Here is a 21427-nt window from a genome sequence, read left to right as displayed (position 1 = left end):
ATTACAGATTTGTAGTAAAGGGGGTATTATTTTAAAATAGAAAGATAGTAGTAATATACCAAATACCTGCTACCCTGACTTAACATATGTTCATATACTAAATAGGAAAAAAAAATAACATTACAGATAAAATTGAGCTCCCTTTAACCCTTTAATACCTCATTCCATTTTATTTTTTCCTTTTTACCCTCCCCAAAAGAGAATGACTCTCAGGAAATGAGTGTGTCCTTCCATGATTTTATACTGCTATTTTATAAGAATGCATGTAGTAGTATACAGTACTGTTTTGGGTCTCACAATTTGAGTGGTAGACAGTACATCTCATACGGCATTTTTATTCTTACTCAAAACTTTAAAACTTAGTTCCCAGTCCTGTAGGTCAGTTACCTCTCGTGGCTCAACTGTGTTTTTTTTGCATAGGCCAATATCAAGGTGTCAGTTGGACTCTGGGCTCTTCTCTGAAGCTCTAGGGAAGAATCTGCTTCCGAGTTCATACAGTTCATGCCATTTTTTTTTTTTTTTTTTTTTTTTTTTTTATAAATTTATTTATTCATTTATTTATTTTTGGCTGTGTTGGGTCTTCGTTTCTGTGCGAGGGCTTTCTCTAGTTGTGGCAAGCGGGGGTCACTCTTCATCGCGGTGCGCGGGCCTCTCACCGTCGCGGCCTCTCTTGCTGCGGAGCACAGGCTCCAGACGCGCAGAGCTCAGTATTTGTAGCTCACGGGCCCACCTGCTCCGTGGCACGTGGGATCTTCCCAGACCAGGGCTTGAACCCGTGTCCCCTGCATTGGCAGGCAGACTCTCAACCACTGCGCCACCAGGGAAGCCCCAGTTCATGCCATTTTAATGCTCATGCCTCCTTATCCTTGCTAGTTGTCAGCCAGGGGCCTCTCTTAGCTTCTTAAGGCAGTCCACTTGCCTTGTTGCATGTCACTCTCCATCTGCAAACCGGCAACAGTGTCAAATCTGTCTGGCTTCCTATCGCTGCCAAGAGAGAAAATTCTGCCTTTTTTTTTTTTTTTTTTAAAGGACTCACCTGATAAATGATGTCAGCTCACCAAGGGCTTAATTACACATCTTAAAAATCCCTTCATAGCAGTTACTAGATTAGTGCTTGAATAATCAGGACAGGAATCATGAGAGGGCCATCTTGAGAATTCTGTCACATGGACATTTAGGTTATTTAAAAAGGATTGTTTATATGCACATGCAAGTGTTTCTCTAATGTACATACTTAGAATTGTAATCGTGAGGTCATAGTGTGTATTTTCAATTAGTGTTGATATTGCCATATTTCTCCAAAGTAGTTGTATCAGTTTACACCCCCAGTAACTGTTCAGTAGTTCTTAAAAATGAAGAAGCCCCTTACCTTACACTGTATACAGAAACTAACTCAAAATGTATCAAAGACCTGAACACCAGGCCTAAAGCTATAAAAATTCTTAGAAAATATCATAGAGGGAAAGCTTCATGACATCAGATTTGGCAGGGACTTCCTGGATATGACCCCAAAACACAGGCAACAAAAGTAAAAAATAGACCATTTGGACTATATCAAAATTAAAAGCTTGTGTGCATCAAAGGAACATAATCAATAGAATGGAAAGGCAACCTATGGAATGAGAGAAAATATTTGCAAATCATGTATCTGATAAGGGGTTCATATCCAGAATCTGTGAAGAATATATGTTGTTGTTATAGTTCAACAACAAAATCCAAATAAAAAATGGGCAAAGGACTTGAAATAGACATTTCACCAAAGATGATATAGTAATGGCCAAAAAAACCCATGAAAAGATGCCCAACATCACTAATCATTAGGGAAATGCAAGTCAAAACCACAGTGAGATTATCACCTTATACCTATTAGGATGACTACTACCAAAAAAACCCAGAAAACAACAAGTGTCAGTGAGCATGTGGAGAAATTGGGACCCTTGTAAACTATTGGTGGGAATGTATAAAAACAGTGCCAGCAGCTGTGGGAAACTGTGGTGTTTCCTCAAAAAATTTAAAATGGAATTACCATACGGTCCAGCACCTTCACTTCTGAGTATATACGCAAAAAAATTGAATGCGGTATCCCAAACGAATGCATTCGTTAACCTTTATATAAGAATCTATTTCACTTCATCATCTCTAGCATTCATACTCTTTGGGGTCTTTGCTAATTTGATACCTCATTCTAATTTACTTTTCTTTGATTTCTACTGTGTTGCTAATCCCTCCTCTGTGAACTGTTGGTTCAGTTTTTTTAATACAATTTTTAAAGGTATTTTTCATTCAGCTATTACAACATATCAGCTGTATTCCCCGTGTTGTAGGATACATCTTTGAGCCTGTCTCACACCCTATAGTTTGTACTCCCATTCCCCACCCCTATATGAACCCTCCCCCTGCAACCACTAGTTTGTTCTCTGTATTTGTGAGTCTGCTGCTTTGTTGTTAAATTCACTAGTTTGTTGTATTTTTTCAGGTTCTACATGTAAGTGATATCATGCAGTATTTGTCTCTGTGATTTATTTCACTTAGCATAATGCCCTCCAAGTCCATCCATGTTGCTGCGAATGGCAAAATTTCGTTCTTTTTTATGACTGAGTAGTATTCCACTCTATGTATAGATACAACATCTTCTTTATCCATCATCTGTTTATGGACACTTAGGTTGCTTCCACACCTTGGCAATTGTGAATAACGCTGCTGTGAACATTGAGGTGCATGTATCTTTATGAATCAATGATTTTGGGTTTTTTTGGATATATACCCAGGAGTGGAATTGTTGGATCATGTGGTAGTTCTATTTTTCATTTTCTGAGAAACCTTCATACTGTTTTCCACATTGGCTGCACCAGTTTACATTCCCACCAACAGTGTATAAGGTTTCCCTTTTCTCCACATCCTCGCTAACATTTATTTGTGTTTTTGATGACAACCATTCTGACAGGTGTGAGGTGATGTCTCATTGTGGTTTTGATTGGCATTTCCCTGATGATTAGCAATGTTGAGCATCTTTATGTGTGCCTGTTGGCCATCTGCATTTCCTCTCTGGAAAAATATCTTTTCAAGACTTATGCCCATTTTTTAATTGGGTTGTTTGTTTTGATGTTGAGTTGTATGAGCTGTTTATGTATGTTGGACATTAATCCTTTATCATATCATTTGCAAATATTTTCTCCTGTTCAGTAGGTTGTCTTTTCATTTTGTTGGTTTCCTTTGCTGTGCAAAAGCTTTTAAGTTTAATTAGGTCCCATTTGTTTATTTTTGCTTTTGTTTCCTTTACTTGAGGAGACTGATTCAGATTCTTTGTCCATTTATCAATTGGAATATAAATTTTATCAATTTATTTGAGTTTGTTTTATATACACACATACTTCTTTCTAGTTTTTGTAATGTGATTTGTTTTTTTACACTTCCCACTTTGGTATTATTAAATAATCCCAGATCCTTCCTTTCCCTACCTTTTATGTTAAATTATTATATATACTAGGTCTGTGTATGGTCTTTATCCGATTCTCATTGACCTGCTGTTACACTGTTTTAAATAATGTAGCTTTGTATTACCATCAGGACAATACATTTTTTTAATTTAATTTTTGTTTTATATTGGAATATAGTTGATAGGATAATACATTTTAATATCTGGCAACAGTAGATGCTCATTATTCCTGTTTTCAAAATGTATTTGCCAATTTTTCAGCTTTTATTATTATTAATGCCAACCAGTGCTGTTCCTGTAACACAACTATAAATGGTTTATATTGTTACCTTATTACCCTACTGTTAACTATCTAATTAAGTAGTAATATCTTTTCTTTTCACTAGAGATTAGATAAGTTTTATAACTGCTGACAAGGTAATGCACTTCCTTTGATATCATTGTGATGCTATTAATATAGTAATATTCCCAAAAGATATTAAAGAGTATTACTATGTAATATTTCTAGAAAGAGAAAATAATTTTAAATGGCCTAAAATTCAGCATCAAAACCAAGAAGTTAATTCAGAGTGGCCTAAATGCCAGAATTCTGCATAGATCTGGCTACAGAATGTCACCACTCTGACAAAAAGGAAGCTATGAAATAGGTAACTAGCAATGACTTTGAATATACTGCTGCCGAAGTCCCACCATAATAACTTTTTTATTGAAGTGAAGGAAATTATTTTTAAACTTTATATGGCAAATGAAAAATCCAGAAAAACACAAAACCAGATAAATGTATTCCAAAAATTAACAGTCACTCTTGTTGCTTGAGCCAAAGATCCCTATAAGTCAATCTAAATAGTTAATTTTCTTCTCAAAATCACTATTTCTTTGTTTTTAAGATGTTGGCAAATACTGAAAATTTCAAAAATATAGTAATATAATTTATAAATATGTCAACACAGAATACTAATAAATGTCTTGTAGAGAACACTTATTTAAGCTGCTTCCCCAAATTTAGAATACCCAGAAAACACAACTTCTGAAGATGTAGCAACATTTACATGGTCCGTTTTCAAAGTCTCGATATAAACAGCTCTCAGTTCTAATTTCAACTGGTCTTCAGTACATGATATTTGATGGCAAAGAATAGGATCTTTTAAGAGTTCTTGTGTAGTATTGATCTGTTTGAAAGTGCTGAATTGAACAAATGCAGCCCACAGAATTAAAAATTTGAACACTTGAATGTACAGGATCATGTAAAACAGGGAATTCTGAAGTTTTCTGCCAGGGGTTTTTTAATGGAGAATTGTCTTTCATAGGATCTTTTTCTTTATTCTCTTTTGAGGTGGTGCCTCTGTCTTCCAAAGCCCGAGCAAGCATGTAACTAACTTTTCTTTGATGAGCCAAAGCTTCTTCTTTATCATTTAACTGCATGCACAGAAATTAAAAACATACCAATTAGTATATCACAGAGTACAGAACTATAGTCAGAAGTATTTCATGAAAATGTTCAACCTCCAATCTAAGCCAGTCAGTATGAATAAATCAATTAGGTATCCACTGATTCCTAAGCATTATGCTACATGGTATTGAGGATTTTTTTTAAAAGGAAAAATAGAAAACAGCGTTCTTTCTATCAAAAAAATTTTTAAGTCATCTGAAGAGAAAGGAGAAAGAAGTATATATTTACATGGTATGTGTGTATATATGTATATATAATACCAACATGTACTTACCTCTGAAAGAATGTTGAAGTTATTTATATAAAAATTGTTTTTATATTTTTATATGCAAATAAACTTTAATACTCTTCTGTAGATAAGTACGTTCATATAACATGAGTTTCTTTGTATAGTCATCTATGAAATTGAGGATAACAGGACCGATTTCAGGGTTGTGGTAATGATTAAAGGATATAATGCATGAGGAAGTTCGTTGAACACTTTAAAAATTCCTGAATATATAAGTCTCGTCATGAACTGTATATGTAACTGCAGATGACGGAGATGCCTGGACTTAATTACAGGGAGCCTCCTCCTGGACTTAATCACAGGGAGCCTCCTCTTTTCAGAGGTGGAGCTTTAAAGCTGCACAGGAAGAACATGGATGGGAGAAGTGGGAAGCATGTGTGGGGTGTTTAAGGAGATGAAGATCATGATTCTGGAAAATGGTACCTGAAATGGGAACAGAGCATAAAAGTCAAGTATAGAGCGATAAAGAGTTGAATTAATAGGAAGGAAAAAGATAAGCTCATCCACAGCCTCTAACAAAAAGCAAAGATACTAACCAAATCTGTTAGCAACTTAAAGACTTCCTGAGGATCATGCTGGTCATCAGTACTCTTAGAACTGTTTTCCAGAGGGAGCATACCCAACAGTTTCTGCCCTAAGGTCTTCTTACTCCTTTGTGATGGTAACCCTAAAATGGAACATGAAAATCCAGCTGAGACACAAAAAGACACTCACTGAAGTACTTCCAGAAAAAGAGGTAAGTGTGAACCAAGGCTAATTCATTCCTGAATCAGCCAGGACCTTGTCCTCTTCAGGTGACCTCTAGCACGAGTGAGTCAGGCAGCGCAGTGCAGTGGGAAAAGCAGACTTTAGAGCCAGGATTGCAAACGCAGGTGAGAGGCCACAGTGTGAGAACCCAGAGCAGCGCCCTCCCACTCTCATTGCTCAGCAGCTGCCCATGGGAGAATGCAGCCTGTGCTACCTGATAATCTCATAGTCTTCCAAAGGAGCCAGTAATCCACATTTGCTTATGAAATCTCCCAGTGTAAAGGTTAGCCACCTGCCCACAATATTTGAGAACACTATTCACTCCCAACAAAACATGTCTGCAGACAGGTGGCCTCTGAACCATGCAAACTCTGCTTTAGAGCCAGAAAGACCTGGACTTGAATCCCCATTTAACCACTTCCTAATGGTATCATGTTGGACAAGTTCTCTGAGCTACATATCCTCACTTCCAGAATGAGAATAATAGTACCTATGCTCTACTGTTGGGTTGCTGTGCCATTGAATAATAGAGCACGGGCTGGGGGAAGGGAGTGGGCAGTTAGTATTGAACGGGGATACAGAGTTTGGGAAGATGAAAAAGTTCTGGAGATGGATGGTGGTGATGATTATACAACAATGTGAATGGACTTCTTGTCACTTAAAAATGGTTAAAATGGTAAGTTTTAAAATAATGGTTCTAAAGAACCTAGGAGCAGGACAGGAATAAAGACGCAGACGTAGAGAAGGGACCTGAGGATATGGGGAGGGGGAAGGGTAAGATGGGACAAAGTGAAAGAGAAGCATGGACATACGTACACTACCAAACGTAAAATAGATAGCTAGTGGGAAGCAGCCGCATAGCACAGGGAGATCACCTTGGTGCTTTGTGACCGCCTGGAGGGGTGGGATAGGGAGGGCGGGAGGGAGGGAGACGCAAGAGGGAGGAGATATGGGGACATATGTATATGTATAACTGATTCACTTTGTTATAAAGCAGAAACTAACACACCATTGTATAGCAATTATACTCCAATAAAGATGTTAAAAAAAATGTACCTACTTAAAAGAAAAAAGAACAGTAAGTTTCATGCATATTTTATCACAAAAAAAAAAACAATTGTGAAAGCACCTAGCCCAGCTACTGACATAATGCTTAAAAGTCCACATCCTGCAATATGTACACTGATATTCTTCTTCATCCATAGAAAGGATGCAATTTGTAGCAGAAAATACAAAATTTATAGATTTATACAAAGAAAGTTTCAAGAATGTTTTTAGAATGCTGTGCAAATGGTCTAATGATCAGATAAAGTCTTAAGGGACAATTCCCTTTCCACCCAATCCTGATAAACCACAGAGACTGGGCCTCACACCTGACCTTTTTCAATAGCAGCTGTGGCAAGGGGGAAAAGCCGGACAAGTTGACCAGCTCACCAGTTCTAAGAGTGGATGAATCTGTCTCTCTTTTCAATCTAAAAAAAAAGGAAACATGCTTATAAGCTATCTCTAAGCAGCCTTATCAAGAAGAAAAGTTAACATAGTGTTAACCACAAATAAGAAAATGACCTGTAACAGTCATCTTGTACCAGATTACTGAAGTATATTAAAATGAATCAAAGTCTTGTCACTAAGAAACAAAGAGCTGCTAAACCTTTCATGGACTTGTAAGGCTTTTCAGAGATAAACTAATTATTTTAAATTCTGCTTCCAGTCTCTCCCAGTACCTTAACGGAAAGCAAAGATTGGGAGCTGTACCTCTCAAATCATATTTTCTATGGAGAAGTTCCTGAATTCTGTAAAAAGCTAAGAAAGGCAGGAATTCTGGAATATAAAATGAGTACAAGTGCTGAACTGAATATGAATCTACCGCTTCTATTCTTTCTCCCTACTCTTCTCTCTACCTTCCATCAAAACAAAATCAGATTTTCAAAGGGATTTGACTTCAGTTAACAACACAAAAAACACCGAGGCTGCCCTCTGAGAGTATACCTTTGAAAATTTTGCAATACAGCTCCTATCAAGGGCCTCACTGAAAGAAGAGGTACTTGAGGAAGATCACCTACACATTTGTTGTTCACGGTAGAACTAGATATTCTTAATGTTTTCCACCAATTCCTCAAAGGCTAATTAAGTACATTGGACTATGTTAGCTTATTTCCCTGGCAAACCACTTACCTTGACATTAAGGTTATACCTTTACCTTTTATCAAGGGATTATTATAGAAAACAGCCATATAAATACTAATTATTTTTTTACTATAAGTGACTGTTGCGGACTTAGCCATTATATTTGCTCACTGGCCTCTATAAGTCTCATATCAGAAAACACCTTTAGAAGTTAATTTCAGTACAATGTGGAATGCCTGATTAAGAACGAACAAGAGTGGAGGAACATTGTTTCCCCCCCTTTTGCCCTGACTTCCACCTGACTAAATACATAGCTTTTATAATCTGCTTTCACCTGCTTTCACAGTTCTTGTTTACTACTTCTATTTTTATTATCCCTATAAGCTGTTTCTTAACACTTCAGCAGAGGTGGGTAAAGTTTAGTTAATGAAGCTAAAATTCACAACACGTGACCCATATACTAATGCTAATATGCACTGTTTGAAAAGAGATATTTCAAACAAAATTAGGTATCTACTATTAAAAGTTTCATTTTTAATACTAGAAGATTCTTATTGGTCCTAAATTCATCTGAAAATGAGAGATACTAGAACTAGGATTATGGATTTTGTCAAAAAAGATTTAGAAACAGGGTCATGTCAGAATCTGAATACTAAAAATTTACACTTCTTAATAAACTTCACTTTAATCTTTCTTGACTGATAAATGGTTTCAAATTGGAATTTTAAATTGAAGCAATATGAAGCCTACTGAATAATACTTACAAATGAAAATTGAGATTGACCATTTAGAGAAACTAAAATTTCTAAAAAATAACAGTTACTTTGTTTATATTGGACAGTCTTCATACTTCAATGGCAGTTTATTCTCTCATGCCATTTTTGTATATTTTGTTTACACTAATACCATGACTCCAAAATGGCCATGAACTTTTGATAGGCTTGTGAACCAAAACGTAAACCTTAACTTCTGTTTCACTTTTCATAAGAATATTTTATTTATTTGTCCAATTTAAGATTATTTCTCTACTGTTCAGTGTCTCCTTCCAAAGTCACACATTTCAATAAAGTTTAATTAGATAGATAGATTTAATGTTGGGTTCTAGTGCTCTTATTATAAATTTTTTCCACTAAAAATCTCTACCAAAAAAGAGACTCTCCTGTTATTTTATGGTTTCATCTGCATAAGTAACATCCAGTGACTCCTTTTTTCCCATGGTTGTTATATGTTTAGATAAATCATAACTATATGTGAAATTTCAATTACATTCACCATATTAACTGCTTAATCAACTATGATTATAACCAAAAACAACTGAAATTACCTTACACCTGATTATTACCATTATAATTCATATTTACCATCATCTTTAAGGTGCTTCCAATTTGTCCCTTTTGTTGCTTTCTTACACATTTTATCCATTTGTGTCAATCTTAGTGCCTGGTCATTTTTCCTCAATAATTGTTGCTCAAATGCAATTCTGAATGCATCTGCCATTATGTAGGCTTCTTCTTTACTCTTCTGCAGAAGCTCCAACTGGTTTTGAAAGAAAGTTTGAGAGGTGTTAGAGGCAAAACCAGAACAATTCTTTCCTGAATGCTGAGTCAGATTAGCAAATGCCCTCTCCCTGCCTAGTAGTTTTCTGCCTGCCCTTGATCTATTGCATCCGCTTAATCTAATTACTACATGCCATTCTCTTCTGCAGTAGCTGCCCACTCTGAACTAGATTACCAGGAGTTTCTCTTGTGCCTATCAGTTCCCTGGTAATCCTACTCTTAGACCTCATTATCCTAGACGGGCCTCGTCTATGTCCTGCCCAATGAGGAAGAAGGGAGGATGCCAATGGCTGCATTTCAGTTCTGCCTTGGGCCATGCCAGAAAATACCACTGAAAACAATTATGAATACCATCTTTCAGATACCTCCCACAGCTGACTCTGATCTTTGTAATCTTATGCTTTTCCTGATGAATTGCTAATGTTTAGCTGTTTGCTTTCATATATACTCTGAAGACTAAATTCCAAACCTTCAATAAAAACGTTTTAAAAATTATGGTCCATACTGTATTTGTTGTGAAAGCGTAATTATAATGGCAGCTATCATTTGATTAAATGCCAGGCATGGCCTGGTGCTAAACATTATATGCCTACCATGTTTATTTTTGACAACAACCCTCCAAACTAGTTATTAGCCTCCATTTAACATATGCGTCCAAAGCCACAAAGCTGGAAAATGATGGAGCTGAGATTCAAACCTAGGTCTGGCTGGCACAAAGGTTCCTTCCACTGTACCTTGCAGCTTTTCTAATAAGCTTCATGTTTATCTCTCGGCTAATCGGTGTTTCACATCCTGGTGATTTTTTTTTTTTTTTTTGCGGTACGCGGGCCTCACTGCTGTGGCCTCTCCCGTTGTGGAGCACAGGCTCCAGACGCGCAGGCTTAGCGGCCATGGCTCAAGGGCCCAGCCGCTCTGCGGCATGTGGGATCCTCCCGGACCGGGGCACGAACCCGTGTCCCCTGCATCAGCAGGCAGACTCCCAACCACTGCGCCACCAGGGAAGCCCCATCCTGGTGATTTTAAGCATGTGTGCCTTTTCCTCTAATATCTAGTAATTTTAGGGCCATGTATAGACAAAAGAAATATGAACTTAGGAAATATTAACTAAAACACAGGCAAACAAATTTTCATGGCTGCAATATCGTGCCAAGTAATGTAAATAAAATCCAGTTTATGTGTTAATGTTATCATTTAAAACTAAGAATAAGTTTCATAGCCAAAGACTACCAAATTAAGCTAATTATTACATATACTTCCATTTATTCTACTTTGTGTTAATGGAGAAGCAAAACCAAAGCTTTTACTGCTTTGATAACACAATACCTCCTGTTTGACCTGAAGGAGCATTTTCCGAGTAGATGCTGCCAGTCTGGCACAGGTACAGGGGCTCCCTCTGGGACCGTGACAAAGGCAGGCTCCCAGGACTGCAAGCTTTAAATCCAAAAGAATTATCCGTTACTAAGTGTCACATTGCTCAGCCATACACAAACACGGGGCACACACACAAACCCATGCACATTTTATTCAAGCACCTAATTCAAAGAAACTGCAAAGGAAAACAAAAATAGGAAGCTGAGACCATGATTTCAGGACCCAAGGGGAAATTTACAAATGAGGAGAGACTGTTATTACTTGGAACAAAAATACACAGGAATTCTGCATTCCTTCTGCTCATGTTCCAAAACCTTTCACTTAGTACCAGTTTCCTATACTTCTGAGTTCTTGGCAGGAACTTGACCTAACGAAGTAAATCTAAACATCCACAATATGGATTTCCTGTGACTGGGTTTGGCCTTGCCACCCAGCATTCATTACTGTCAGGTCCTGCCAGGAGAGATGCATGCTCAGAAATGATGAGTGAATTCTAAGGAAAACAATCATCCTGCCACTCCTAAAAAAATGGTCTATGATCATGTAATAAATTCTTAATATATTTCTTGGCTCATCCACTGTTCTGGAATTGCATATGGCCCTGATCCTTCAAAACCTGTCTTTGGATCACAATGAAGAAACTAATCCATGTGGGTCACTCCTGGTTGACCACTGTAGCCAGAAGAAAAGTAAGAACTGTTGTACTTTTTTTTTTTTTTTTTTGCGGTATGCGGGCCTCTCACTGTTGTGGCCCCTCCCGTTGTGGAGCACAGGCTCCGGACGCGCAGGCTCAGCAGCCATGGCTCACGGGCCCAGCCGCTCCGCGGCATGTGGAATCCTCCCGGACCGGGGCACGAACCCGCCTCCCCTGCATCGGCAGGCGGACTCTCAACCGCTGCGCCACCAGGGAAGCCCTGTTGTACTTTTTTTTAAAAACCCATTTTGGCAAGTAACCACAAGTTGCTTTCCCCAAATATTCCAACAGCTTCCAATTTAAAGGATGCAGTCTATGTAACATATTGTGCCATATCTTTTAAAGTTTCATGTGGAACATACTACAAAATTATTGTCTAAGCTTCCTGCTGCTATAAATTTCACATGGACTGGCTTAAAACAGAATCTTATTTTAGAGACTGTTTAGAGAGGAAGATTCCACGGTCTCTCTTAGTGTAAAGGCTATTTCAGAAAATTCCTTCTTGCATTAATGATAACTGTGAAGTACACAGTGAGCTTTCAGTTGACTCAAGTGTACAAATGGCGGCTATGTGGCAGATTGGTATCTTCCCTTTTCAACTTCCCGCTCCTGATAATTGTCCCTGCGAAAGTTGCCAAAAGCAACTTAAGACCTGGGTAGGGCCAATATAAAAATGCAAGGTTTCTGCAAGGACCTCTGCATCCTAATTCTATGTCCTTACCTCAGTGCTCCTTCATCAACTGGCTCAGGGCCCATGTTCTTGCCTGCCATAAAGTTACTTAGAGCCTACTCAAGATTATAATAAAGCACGCTTTTTCTGAACTTTCTCTCCATTCAGTTTCTTTTATTTTTCTTTTTTTTTGCTATTACACTAGTTTTCCACCCAGGCAGTAGAGCATGGTGATCAAAAGCACAGACTCTAAACTCTACCTGGGTGTAAATCCCAGCTCCACCACTTAGTAGCTTTGTGACTTTGGGCAAATCACTTAACCCTTCTGTGCCAAAATTACCTCATTTGTAAAATAGGGATTTAATTGTACTCACCTTATTTGGTAGTTGTGAGAATTAAATGTGTTAATCTATGTGAATCACTTAGAACGGTGTCTGGCACTTACTAAGGACTATGTATTTGCTATTAGTAGTAGTAGTTGCTTTACTTGAAGTTCTATAATAAGTGAATGGCTACCCCTTCTCACTCCACTGGTACGCTTATTTCTCATGAGTCCCCAGGACACTTGTAAGACATTTCACACCTCAGCAAGCAATTAGCAATGCATCAGCAGATCTTTGTCCTGGACCTGACTCAACCCCGGAGTGACTGCATCACTTTGGGAAAGTAACTAAAACTATCTGAGCCTGAGTTTCCTCCTCTGTAAAATGGGGATAATACCTGCTTTGCAGCCCTCACAAGACCATTACGAAGATCAGATTTAAAAATGTGTGGCAAAGTACTCTGATGCTGTTAAGCCTCTACCCAGGGAAGATACTACTAACACACTTTCTGCTAAAGCTGTAGAAAAAGGAAATAAAAAGGACAGGAAGTGGCTAGCACATCCCCTAACGTCCAAGAATGCTGTGCCTGAAAGGTATGGTACCAGCAAGGCTGAAGAGTGGACCTGGGCCTCTCTCACCCTCAGTCTCAAATTGCTAAGTATGGTTCTATCCTAGAAGTGGAGCTGATGGTGACAGCAGAAAGAAAATGGAAGTGGAAAATTTCCCTCCTACTAAACTTTCATACCTGCTTACCTACCTCAAGACCTGAAACCTCTGTAAAGCCACTTGTGTCCTGGCATGTGTTTTCCTGAGCCATCTTCTGCTGTTTGATATCAAGCATGGCGAGGGCCTCCAAATACTGTTGATTCAAAACTAGGAAGGGCCATGTAAGAAAGTGTTAGGAGGTCTAACCCCAGCCTCACCTAATCCAGTTAAACCAACACCACATACTTCTTCAAGCAAGGGATATACAACTACCCACAAAATCTGTCTCCAACCAGAAAATCTGATAGAATGGTGGGTATCAAGTGAGTTAACACTAGATAAAATGTTATTTTTAATGTGGAAATAATTTTGCAACCTAAGTCTGGTCTTCATTTGCTCAAAGAAACTTTGTAGGATTTTCAAAAAGGGAACATACAAAGGCTAATTATCCATACTGTGAGACGATCAGATGATGAAATCTCATATATTGTATTAAAGTCAACTCTACCAGCTCTCCAAACTCTATCAGACTTTTCTTTTAGTTAGTTTTCACAAGAGGCTCTCAACGCAAATATTTAGAACAAGAGGGGGCCTGCTACTTACTGGAAAGCAGAATAACAGTAACTTTCCCTCTCTTCTTATAGGGTGGAAGGATAGGGAGGAAGGGACAGGAGTAGTGGTTATGAGCAACTTCTGTCCTGGCACCAACCTAACATGGGGGAAATCACTATCTGCTCAAATCACTGGTGTGCAGAAGCATATCTGTGTGTGCAGTTCTCACCCAGGGGATTGCCACAGTTCACTTACTACACTATGTAAAGTGCCACTCTCGGGCCCATGACCTGACTGAGCACTCATTTTATGCCTTTCAAGCCACCACTTTAAAAGAGTTTCTGCTGGGAATTCCCTGGCAGTCCAGTGGTTAGGGCTCCGGGCTCTCACTGCCAGGGGCCCAGGTCTGATCCCTGGTCAGGGAACTAAGATCCCACAAGCCACATGGTACGGCCAAAAAAAAGATTTCTAAAAAGTTGGTACCACCTTAATACTCTTTCATTAACTTTTGTCATATAGTGACTCATTATATAAAAGATATGCTCTGTGTGTGTGTATATATACACATACATCTATATAATTTCAAGTCCTTAATGAGTCAAATAATATTTTGAAAAATATTTGCATTAGTGACAAAGTCACAGAAGACACTTTTATGAGAAAAAATTATGTTGAATAACTATATAATTTTATACTTTTCCTACTAGATTCCCAATAAACATACACCTACTCAGGTTCCTCAAACATCAGGTACTCTACCATTTTGTTTACACTGAGTATAAAAACTAAAGGATAAAGGGAGAATCAGGAGAAACTGCTTAATGGGTATAAGGTTTTATTTTGTAGTCATGGAAACGTTTTAGAACTAGATGTTTATAAGCATTATGAATTGTTCACTTTTAAATGGTTTAAGTTATGTGAATTTCACCTCAAAATTTTTTTTAATTCGAAAACCTAACTGATCAAACCCACAGCCAACATCGTTCTCAATGGTGAAAAACAAACCATTTCCTCTAAGATCAGGAACAATACAAGGTTGCCCACTCTCACCACTATTATTCAACATAGTTTTGGAAGTTTTAGCTACAGCAATAAGAGAAGAAAAAGAAATAAAAGGAATCCAAATCAGAAAAGAAGAAGTAAAACTGTCACTGTTTGCAGATGAAATGATACTACACATAGAGAATCCTAAAGGTGCTACCAGAAAACTACTAGAGCTAATCAATGAATTGGTAGAGTAGCAGGATACAAAATTAATGCACAGAAATCTCTTGCATTCCTATATACTAATGATGAAAAATCTGAAAGAGAAATTAAGGAAAAACTCCCATTTACCATTGCAACAAAAAGAATAAAATACCCAGGAATAAACCTACCTAAGGAGACAAAAGACCTGTATGCAGAAAACTATAAGACACTGATGAAAGAAATTAAAGATGATACAAACAGATAGAGAGATATACCATGTTCTTGGATTGGAAGAATCAACATTGTGAAAATGACTATACTACCCAAAGCACTCTACAGATTCAATGCAATCCCTAACAAACTAACAATGGCATTTTTCACAGAACTAGAACAAAAAATTGCAGAATTTGTATGGAAACATAAAAGACCCCAAATAGCCAAAGCAATCTTAAGAAACAAAAACAGAGCTGGGGGAATTAGGCTCCCTGACTTCAGACTATACTACAGAGCTACAGTAATCAAGACAGTATGGTATTAGCACAAAAACAGAAAGATAGATCAATGGAACAGGATAGAAAGCCCAGAGATAAACCCATGCACCTATGGTCACCTTATCTTTGATAAGGAGGCAAGAGTATACAATGGAGAAAAGACTGCCTCTTCAATAAGTGGTGCTGGGAAAACTGGACAGCTACATGTAGAAGAATGAAATTAGAACACTTCCTAATACCACACACAAAAATAAACTCAAAATGGATTAAAGACCTAAATGTAAGGCCAGACACTATAAAACTCTTAGAGGAAAACAGGCAGAACGCTCTGACATAAATCACAGCAAGATCCTTTTTGACCCACCTCCTAGAAAAATGGAACTAAAAATAAACAAATGGGACCTAATGAAATTTAAAAGCTTTTGCACAGCAAAGGAAACCACAAGACAAAAAGGCAACCCTCAGAATGGGAGAAAATATTTACAAACAAAGCAACTGACAAAGGATTAATCTCCAAAAAATATACAAGCAGCTCATGCAGCTCAATATCAAAAAAACAAACAACCTGGACTTCCCTGGTGACACAGTGGTTAAGAATCCACCTGCCAATGCAGGGGACACGGGTTTGATCCCTGGGCCGGGAAGATCCCACATGCCATGGAGCAACTAAGCCCATTCACCACAACTACTGAGCCTGTGATCTAGAGCCCATGAGCCACAACTACTGAAGCCCAGGCGCCTAGAGCCTGTGCTCCGCAACAGGAGAAGCCACTGCAAGTGAGAAGCCCGCGACGCAACGAAGACCCAACGCAGCCAAATTAATTAATTAATTAATTTTAAAAAAAGAATCCAAAAATGGGCAGAAGACCTAGATAGACATTTCTCCAAAGAAGATATACAGACTACCAACAAACACATGAAAGGATGCTCAACATCACTAATCATTAGAGAAATGCAAGTCAAAACTACAATGAGGTATCACCTCACACCAGTCAGAATCATCAAAAAAATCTACAAACAATAAATGCTGAAGAGGGTGTAGAGAAAAGGGAACTCTTGCACTGTTGGTGAGAATGTAAATTGATACAGCCACTATGGAGAACAGTATGGAGGTTCCTTAAAAAACTAAAAGTAGAACTACCAGATGACCCAGCAATCCCACTACTGGGCATATACCCTGAGAAAACCATAATTCAAAAAGAGTCATGTGAAAAAAAAAAAAAAAAAAGAGTCATGTACCACAATGTTCACTGCAGCTCTATTTACAACAGCCAGGACATGGAACCAACCTAAGTGTCCATCGACAGATGAATGGATAAAGATATGGCACATATATACAATGGAGTATTACTCAGCCATAAAAAGAAATGAAACTGAGTTATTTGTAGTGAGGTGGATGGACCTAGAGTCTGTCATACAGAGTGAAGTAAGTCAGAAAGAGAAAAACATATACCGTATGCTAACACATATATATGGCATCTAAAAAAAAAAAAAGTTCTGATGAACCTAGGGGCAGGACAGGAATAAAGACACAGACATAAAGAAGGGACTAGAAGACACAGGGAGTGGGAATGGTAAGCTGGGACGAAGTAGAGAGTAACACTGACATATATACACTACCAAATGTAAAACAGATAGCTAGTGGGAAGCAGCTGCATAGCACAGGGAGATCAGCTCGGTGCTTTGCAACCACCTAGAGGGGTGGGATAAGGAGGGTGGGAGCAAGATGCAAGAGGGAGAGGATATGGGGATATATGTATACATATAGCTGATTCACTTTGTTATACAGCAGAAACGAACACAACATTGTAAAGCAATTATACTCCAATAAAGATGTTTAAAAAAAAAACCTAACTGATGCATTTCTTCTCTTTTATCCTTAAAATATGTTACTTCAAAATATTAGCACTTTGTCTATTGATATTTTGTTCTTAACATAGGACATTCTATATAAAACTGATCTTTTAACATAGTATTTTTAAAGAATTATCAAAATACCACTCTACTTACTTGTATTTTCAGACTTGAGCATTTTAATTTCTTCTGTTTTCAGTTTCAAAGTTTCTTTGAGGACTGCATTTTCACAGTTTAGCCTGGAAAAAAGTACCCTCCAAGTAACTAAAACATTAATACTTTGTAGGTGAATGAGAATATTTAATCCCATAATTAGAACACGAAAACTCTAATATAATTTTTCTTACATCAAAACAGTCTAGAATTTATATAGGTAATAAAATAAAAATTTAAAGGAGTGTGGTTAGACTTTGAACTTACTCTTAACCCTTCTGTATACTTAGCTGAGAAAGTATCAGAACCAGAAATACCTCTAAGTCATCTATTTTGAACATTCATTCTCTTTACTAAAGTTTCAATCAAGTTAATAACCATTTGAACACCAACTACATGCTTAGTTCACCTTCCAAAATTTGCATAAAAAGATACATAGGGAGGTACAAACTTCCAGTTGTAAAATAAATAAGTCCTGGGGATGCAATGTACAGCATGAAGACTGTAGCTAACAATTATTGTACAGTATTTGAAAGCTGCTAAGAGAGTAGACCTTAAAAGTTCTCAACATAAGAAAAAAACTGTAATGATGTACGGCAATGAATATTAACTAGATTTATTGTGATGATCATTTTGCAACATATACAAATATCAAATCATTATATTGTACACCTGAAACTAATACACTGTTATATGTCAATTATACCTCAATTTAAGAAAAAGATACATAGGGAGCTTTATCTATTGAATGAAAATTGGAATTACTTACAAGAGTTCCTAAATTGCCCACCATCGGGACTTCCCTGGTGGTGCAGTGGTTAAGAATCCGCTGCTCTTCCAGGACTAAAAATATCCTCTAACATTTTGACTCTGGTCTACTTCCTTAGTCCCACCTTTCAACTCAAAATATGGAGGCTGGGACTTCCCTCGTGGTGCAGTGGTTAAGAATCCGCCTGCCAATGCAGGGGACATGGGTTCGAGCCCTGGTCCGGGAAGATCTCACATGCCGCAGAGCAACTAAGCCCACAAGCCACAGCTACTGAGTCCACGTGCCACAACTAGTGAGCCCACGTGCCACAACTACTGAAGCCCACACACCTAGAGCCCATGCTCCGCAACAAGAAAAGCCACTGCAGTGAGAAGCCCATGCACCACAACGAATAGTCCCCACTCTCAGCAACTAGAGAAGGCCTGCACGCAGCAATAGAAGACCCAACACAGCCAAAAATAAGTAAGTAAATAAATAAATAAATTTATAAAGGGGAAAAAAAAGGTGCTTTATTCCTCAAGGGCTATAGACATTGCTTGAGAAACTGATTTCATGTTTTATTAATTTGTAGGTAATTCATGGAAAGGGAATGTCTTAGATTTACATTTCTTGTTTTTTAGATATAACTGACATTACATTAGTTCAGGTGTACAACACAATGACTCAACACCTGTACATATCACAAAATGTTCACCACAATACAGTCAACATGCATCACATACATGGATACAGAATTTTTTTGTGTGATGTGAACCACATTTCACTTTTAATTGAGAAACTTTAACTTCATGACCACCATTTTAATGATACAAGGCTTGTCCCAAGCACAGCATGTAATATTCCCTAGGACTATCACGTCTTGATAGGTATTTTATTTAAAGTTATAAATTAGACCAGATGATCTGGCGACCGTTTTTAATTACAATTCAGGCTAAATTTAATTCAGGCTAAAAACAAAACTGTAAACAAATATGGAAGTCTAGTTAATGGGTTTGATTTTTACAATGGTATGTATTAGCAATTCTAAAGTTACTTTCTGTATAGTCTATGATGGAACAAATAAGTAAACATACAGGGTAACTGGAGCCAGGTGTCTCCTTGTGGGACTTACAAATGCAGAGAGGGGCAAGGCTAAGATGAACCCTGTGGTGGTGTTCTGCAATTGGAGATATAAGTATGATCTCATTGATATGTGATAGATACATACATACATAAATGATAAAGAGACAGGTAGATAGATGATAAATCGATGACATAGAAAGACAGATAGATAGATGTATATATATATATGTGTGTGTCTGCATCTGTGTATTTTCTAACTCTGTCCTCTGAGAGGAACTTCACGCAGTGAATCCTCAGTAGTAATGAGCACACCTAGCACTCAGATCTTGATTTCTAAACACCATTCCCCATTAAAAGGAACTGCTGCTCCTTGAAGAAATACGTAATATTGTAGGCATCCTGGACTAGAATATCTTGTACCAGGAAGCACGAAAGTGCTTAAAGAAAAATAAATGTCAAAAGGTCACAGGAACACCTGTGCTTGATGGGGCTCCCACTGACCGAAGTTGGAAAATTTTAAGCATCAAAAGAAATTATGGTAGTAATAGCTTTTAACCCACTGAATAATGCAAGAATCCTTGAATCCGTATTGGTATAAACAAACAAATGAGAAGGAAAAACTCTTTTTTACAGTAAAATGCCAACATACAAATGTAGAAGGAATAAGGGAATTAGAAAATTACCATTTGGCAACCATTGTAGTAATAATTGCTTCAGGTAGAATTATCAGTGGATATAAAAACGAGTGGGTGAAAAGTCTGCTGAGTCACAGTATATTTACATAATTTTCAAGTATCTCTCCACAAGATGCTTATTAATTACAAGGGGAAAAACAGTGACTTAATAGTGGAGAATGAGGGCAGACACCATACCTTAACCAACTGATCAAGATTCACATCCTAGGAACAGGACAAATCAGCACCACATGCCTCCTGATGTGATGGACTAAGAATACACAGCTTCAGTGGTAACACTGCCCAAAATGCACAACCCAATTCAAGCCAGAAGCATCAGATGCCCTCATTGTAGGATATTCTATAAAATAATGGGCCTGTCCGCCTCAAAAAACTGTCAAGGTTATAAAAGATAAACACTGAAGAACTGTTTCAGATTAAAGGAGACTAAAATTTAGACATGACAACCAAATGCAACATGTGGTTCTGGACCGGTCCTGAACAGGGGAAACTGTGTTTTCTCTTTTGCTCTAAGAACATTATTAAGATACTTGGTAATATAAAGAATAATATAACATTATTAAGATAGTTGGTAATATAGTTGGCACATTAAATAATAGTATTGGGTTAAGGTCTTGATTTTTATAACTATATTATGTTATAAATGAGAACGTCCCTTTTTAAAAAAATACAAACTGGAGTATTTAGAGTAATGGGACCCTATATATGCACAATGGTTCAGAAAATATTACCTCTATATTTATGTATTTAACTACAAAGAGAGCGAAAGAAAGGAAAAAAGAATGATAAAGTAAATGTGATAAAGAGTTAATATTTGGAGAATCTCGGTGAAAGATATATAGGAGTTGTTCTATTCTTACAACTTTTCTGTAAGTCTTCAATTATCTCAAATTAAAAGTTAAGAAGTAATAAATTTAAAAATTAGGTACTAAAGCCATCTATAACCCCAGATACCAAATCAATTTCTCAGTGATTAAATTATAACATATTCATAAGGTCAAAGTTATTAAATAAATTCACACTAATATAAGAGTTGCTCAAAAGACTTTGAAAAAACAGTGCAAGGCTAAAATAACTTGGGAAACATGGCTCTTAAACTGTATTTTAATATACAGTTTATACTAGTTTTTAAAGAAAGAAAATTAACAGTAACAATAAAATATGGAAATGGTAAGTAGGTAAGCAATATGAATCTTATTTTATTTTTTTTGGCTGTGCCACGTGGCTTGCAGGATCTTAGTTCCCCGACCAGGGATTGAACCCGGGCCCCGGCAGTGAAAGCGCCAAGTCCTAAC

The 21427-nt window shown here is 37.5% G+C and overlaps 1 protein-coding gene across 6 annotated transcripts in view; it reads right to left on the bottom strand.

Annotated features, from left to right (window-relative positions):
* Positions 1–3294: 3294 nt before the first annotated feature.
* The window catches only part of CCDC125 (coiled-coil domain containing 125), a 32538-nt gene continuing 14405 nt past the window's right edge, over positions 3295–21427 (bottom strand). For 5 of the 6 annotated variants that reach the window (XM_032627278.1, XM_032627279.1, XM_032627275.1 and 2 more), the window contains 6 exons: positions 17610–17692; positions 13421–13536; positions 10929–11036; positions 9411–9585; positions 5712–5842; positions 3295–4852 (listed from right to left, as the gene is read on the bottom strand). In XM_032627278.1, coding sequence (XP_032483169.1) covers positions 4544–4852; positions 5712–5842; positions 9411–9585; positions 10929–11036; positions 13421–13536; positions 17610–17692 — 922 coding nt within the window. In that variant the 3' untranslated portion in view covers positions 3295–4543. The remainder of the gene's footprint in view (positions 4853–5711; positions 5843–9410; positions 9586–10928; positions 11037–13420; positions 13537–17609; positions 17693–21427) is intronic. The other variant, XR_004349248.1, reaches the window with a different exon arrangement.

Source organism: Phocoena sinus, chromosome 3, assembly GCF_008692025.1.
Source record: "Phocoena sinus isolate mPhoSin1 chromosome 3, mPhoSin1.pri, whole genome shotgun sequence".
In the NCBI taxonomy this organism is placed as follows: Eukaryota; Metazoa; Chordata; class Mammalia; order Artiodactyla; family Phocoenidae; genus Phocoena; species Phocoena sinus.
Note: the sequence above shows the minus strand (reverse complement) of the source record. Positions and strands in the feature narration are given on the sequence as shown.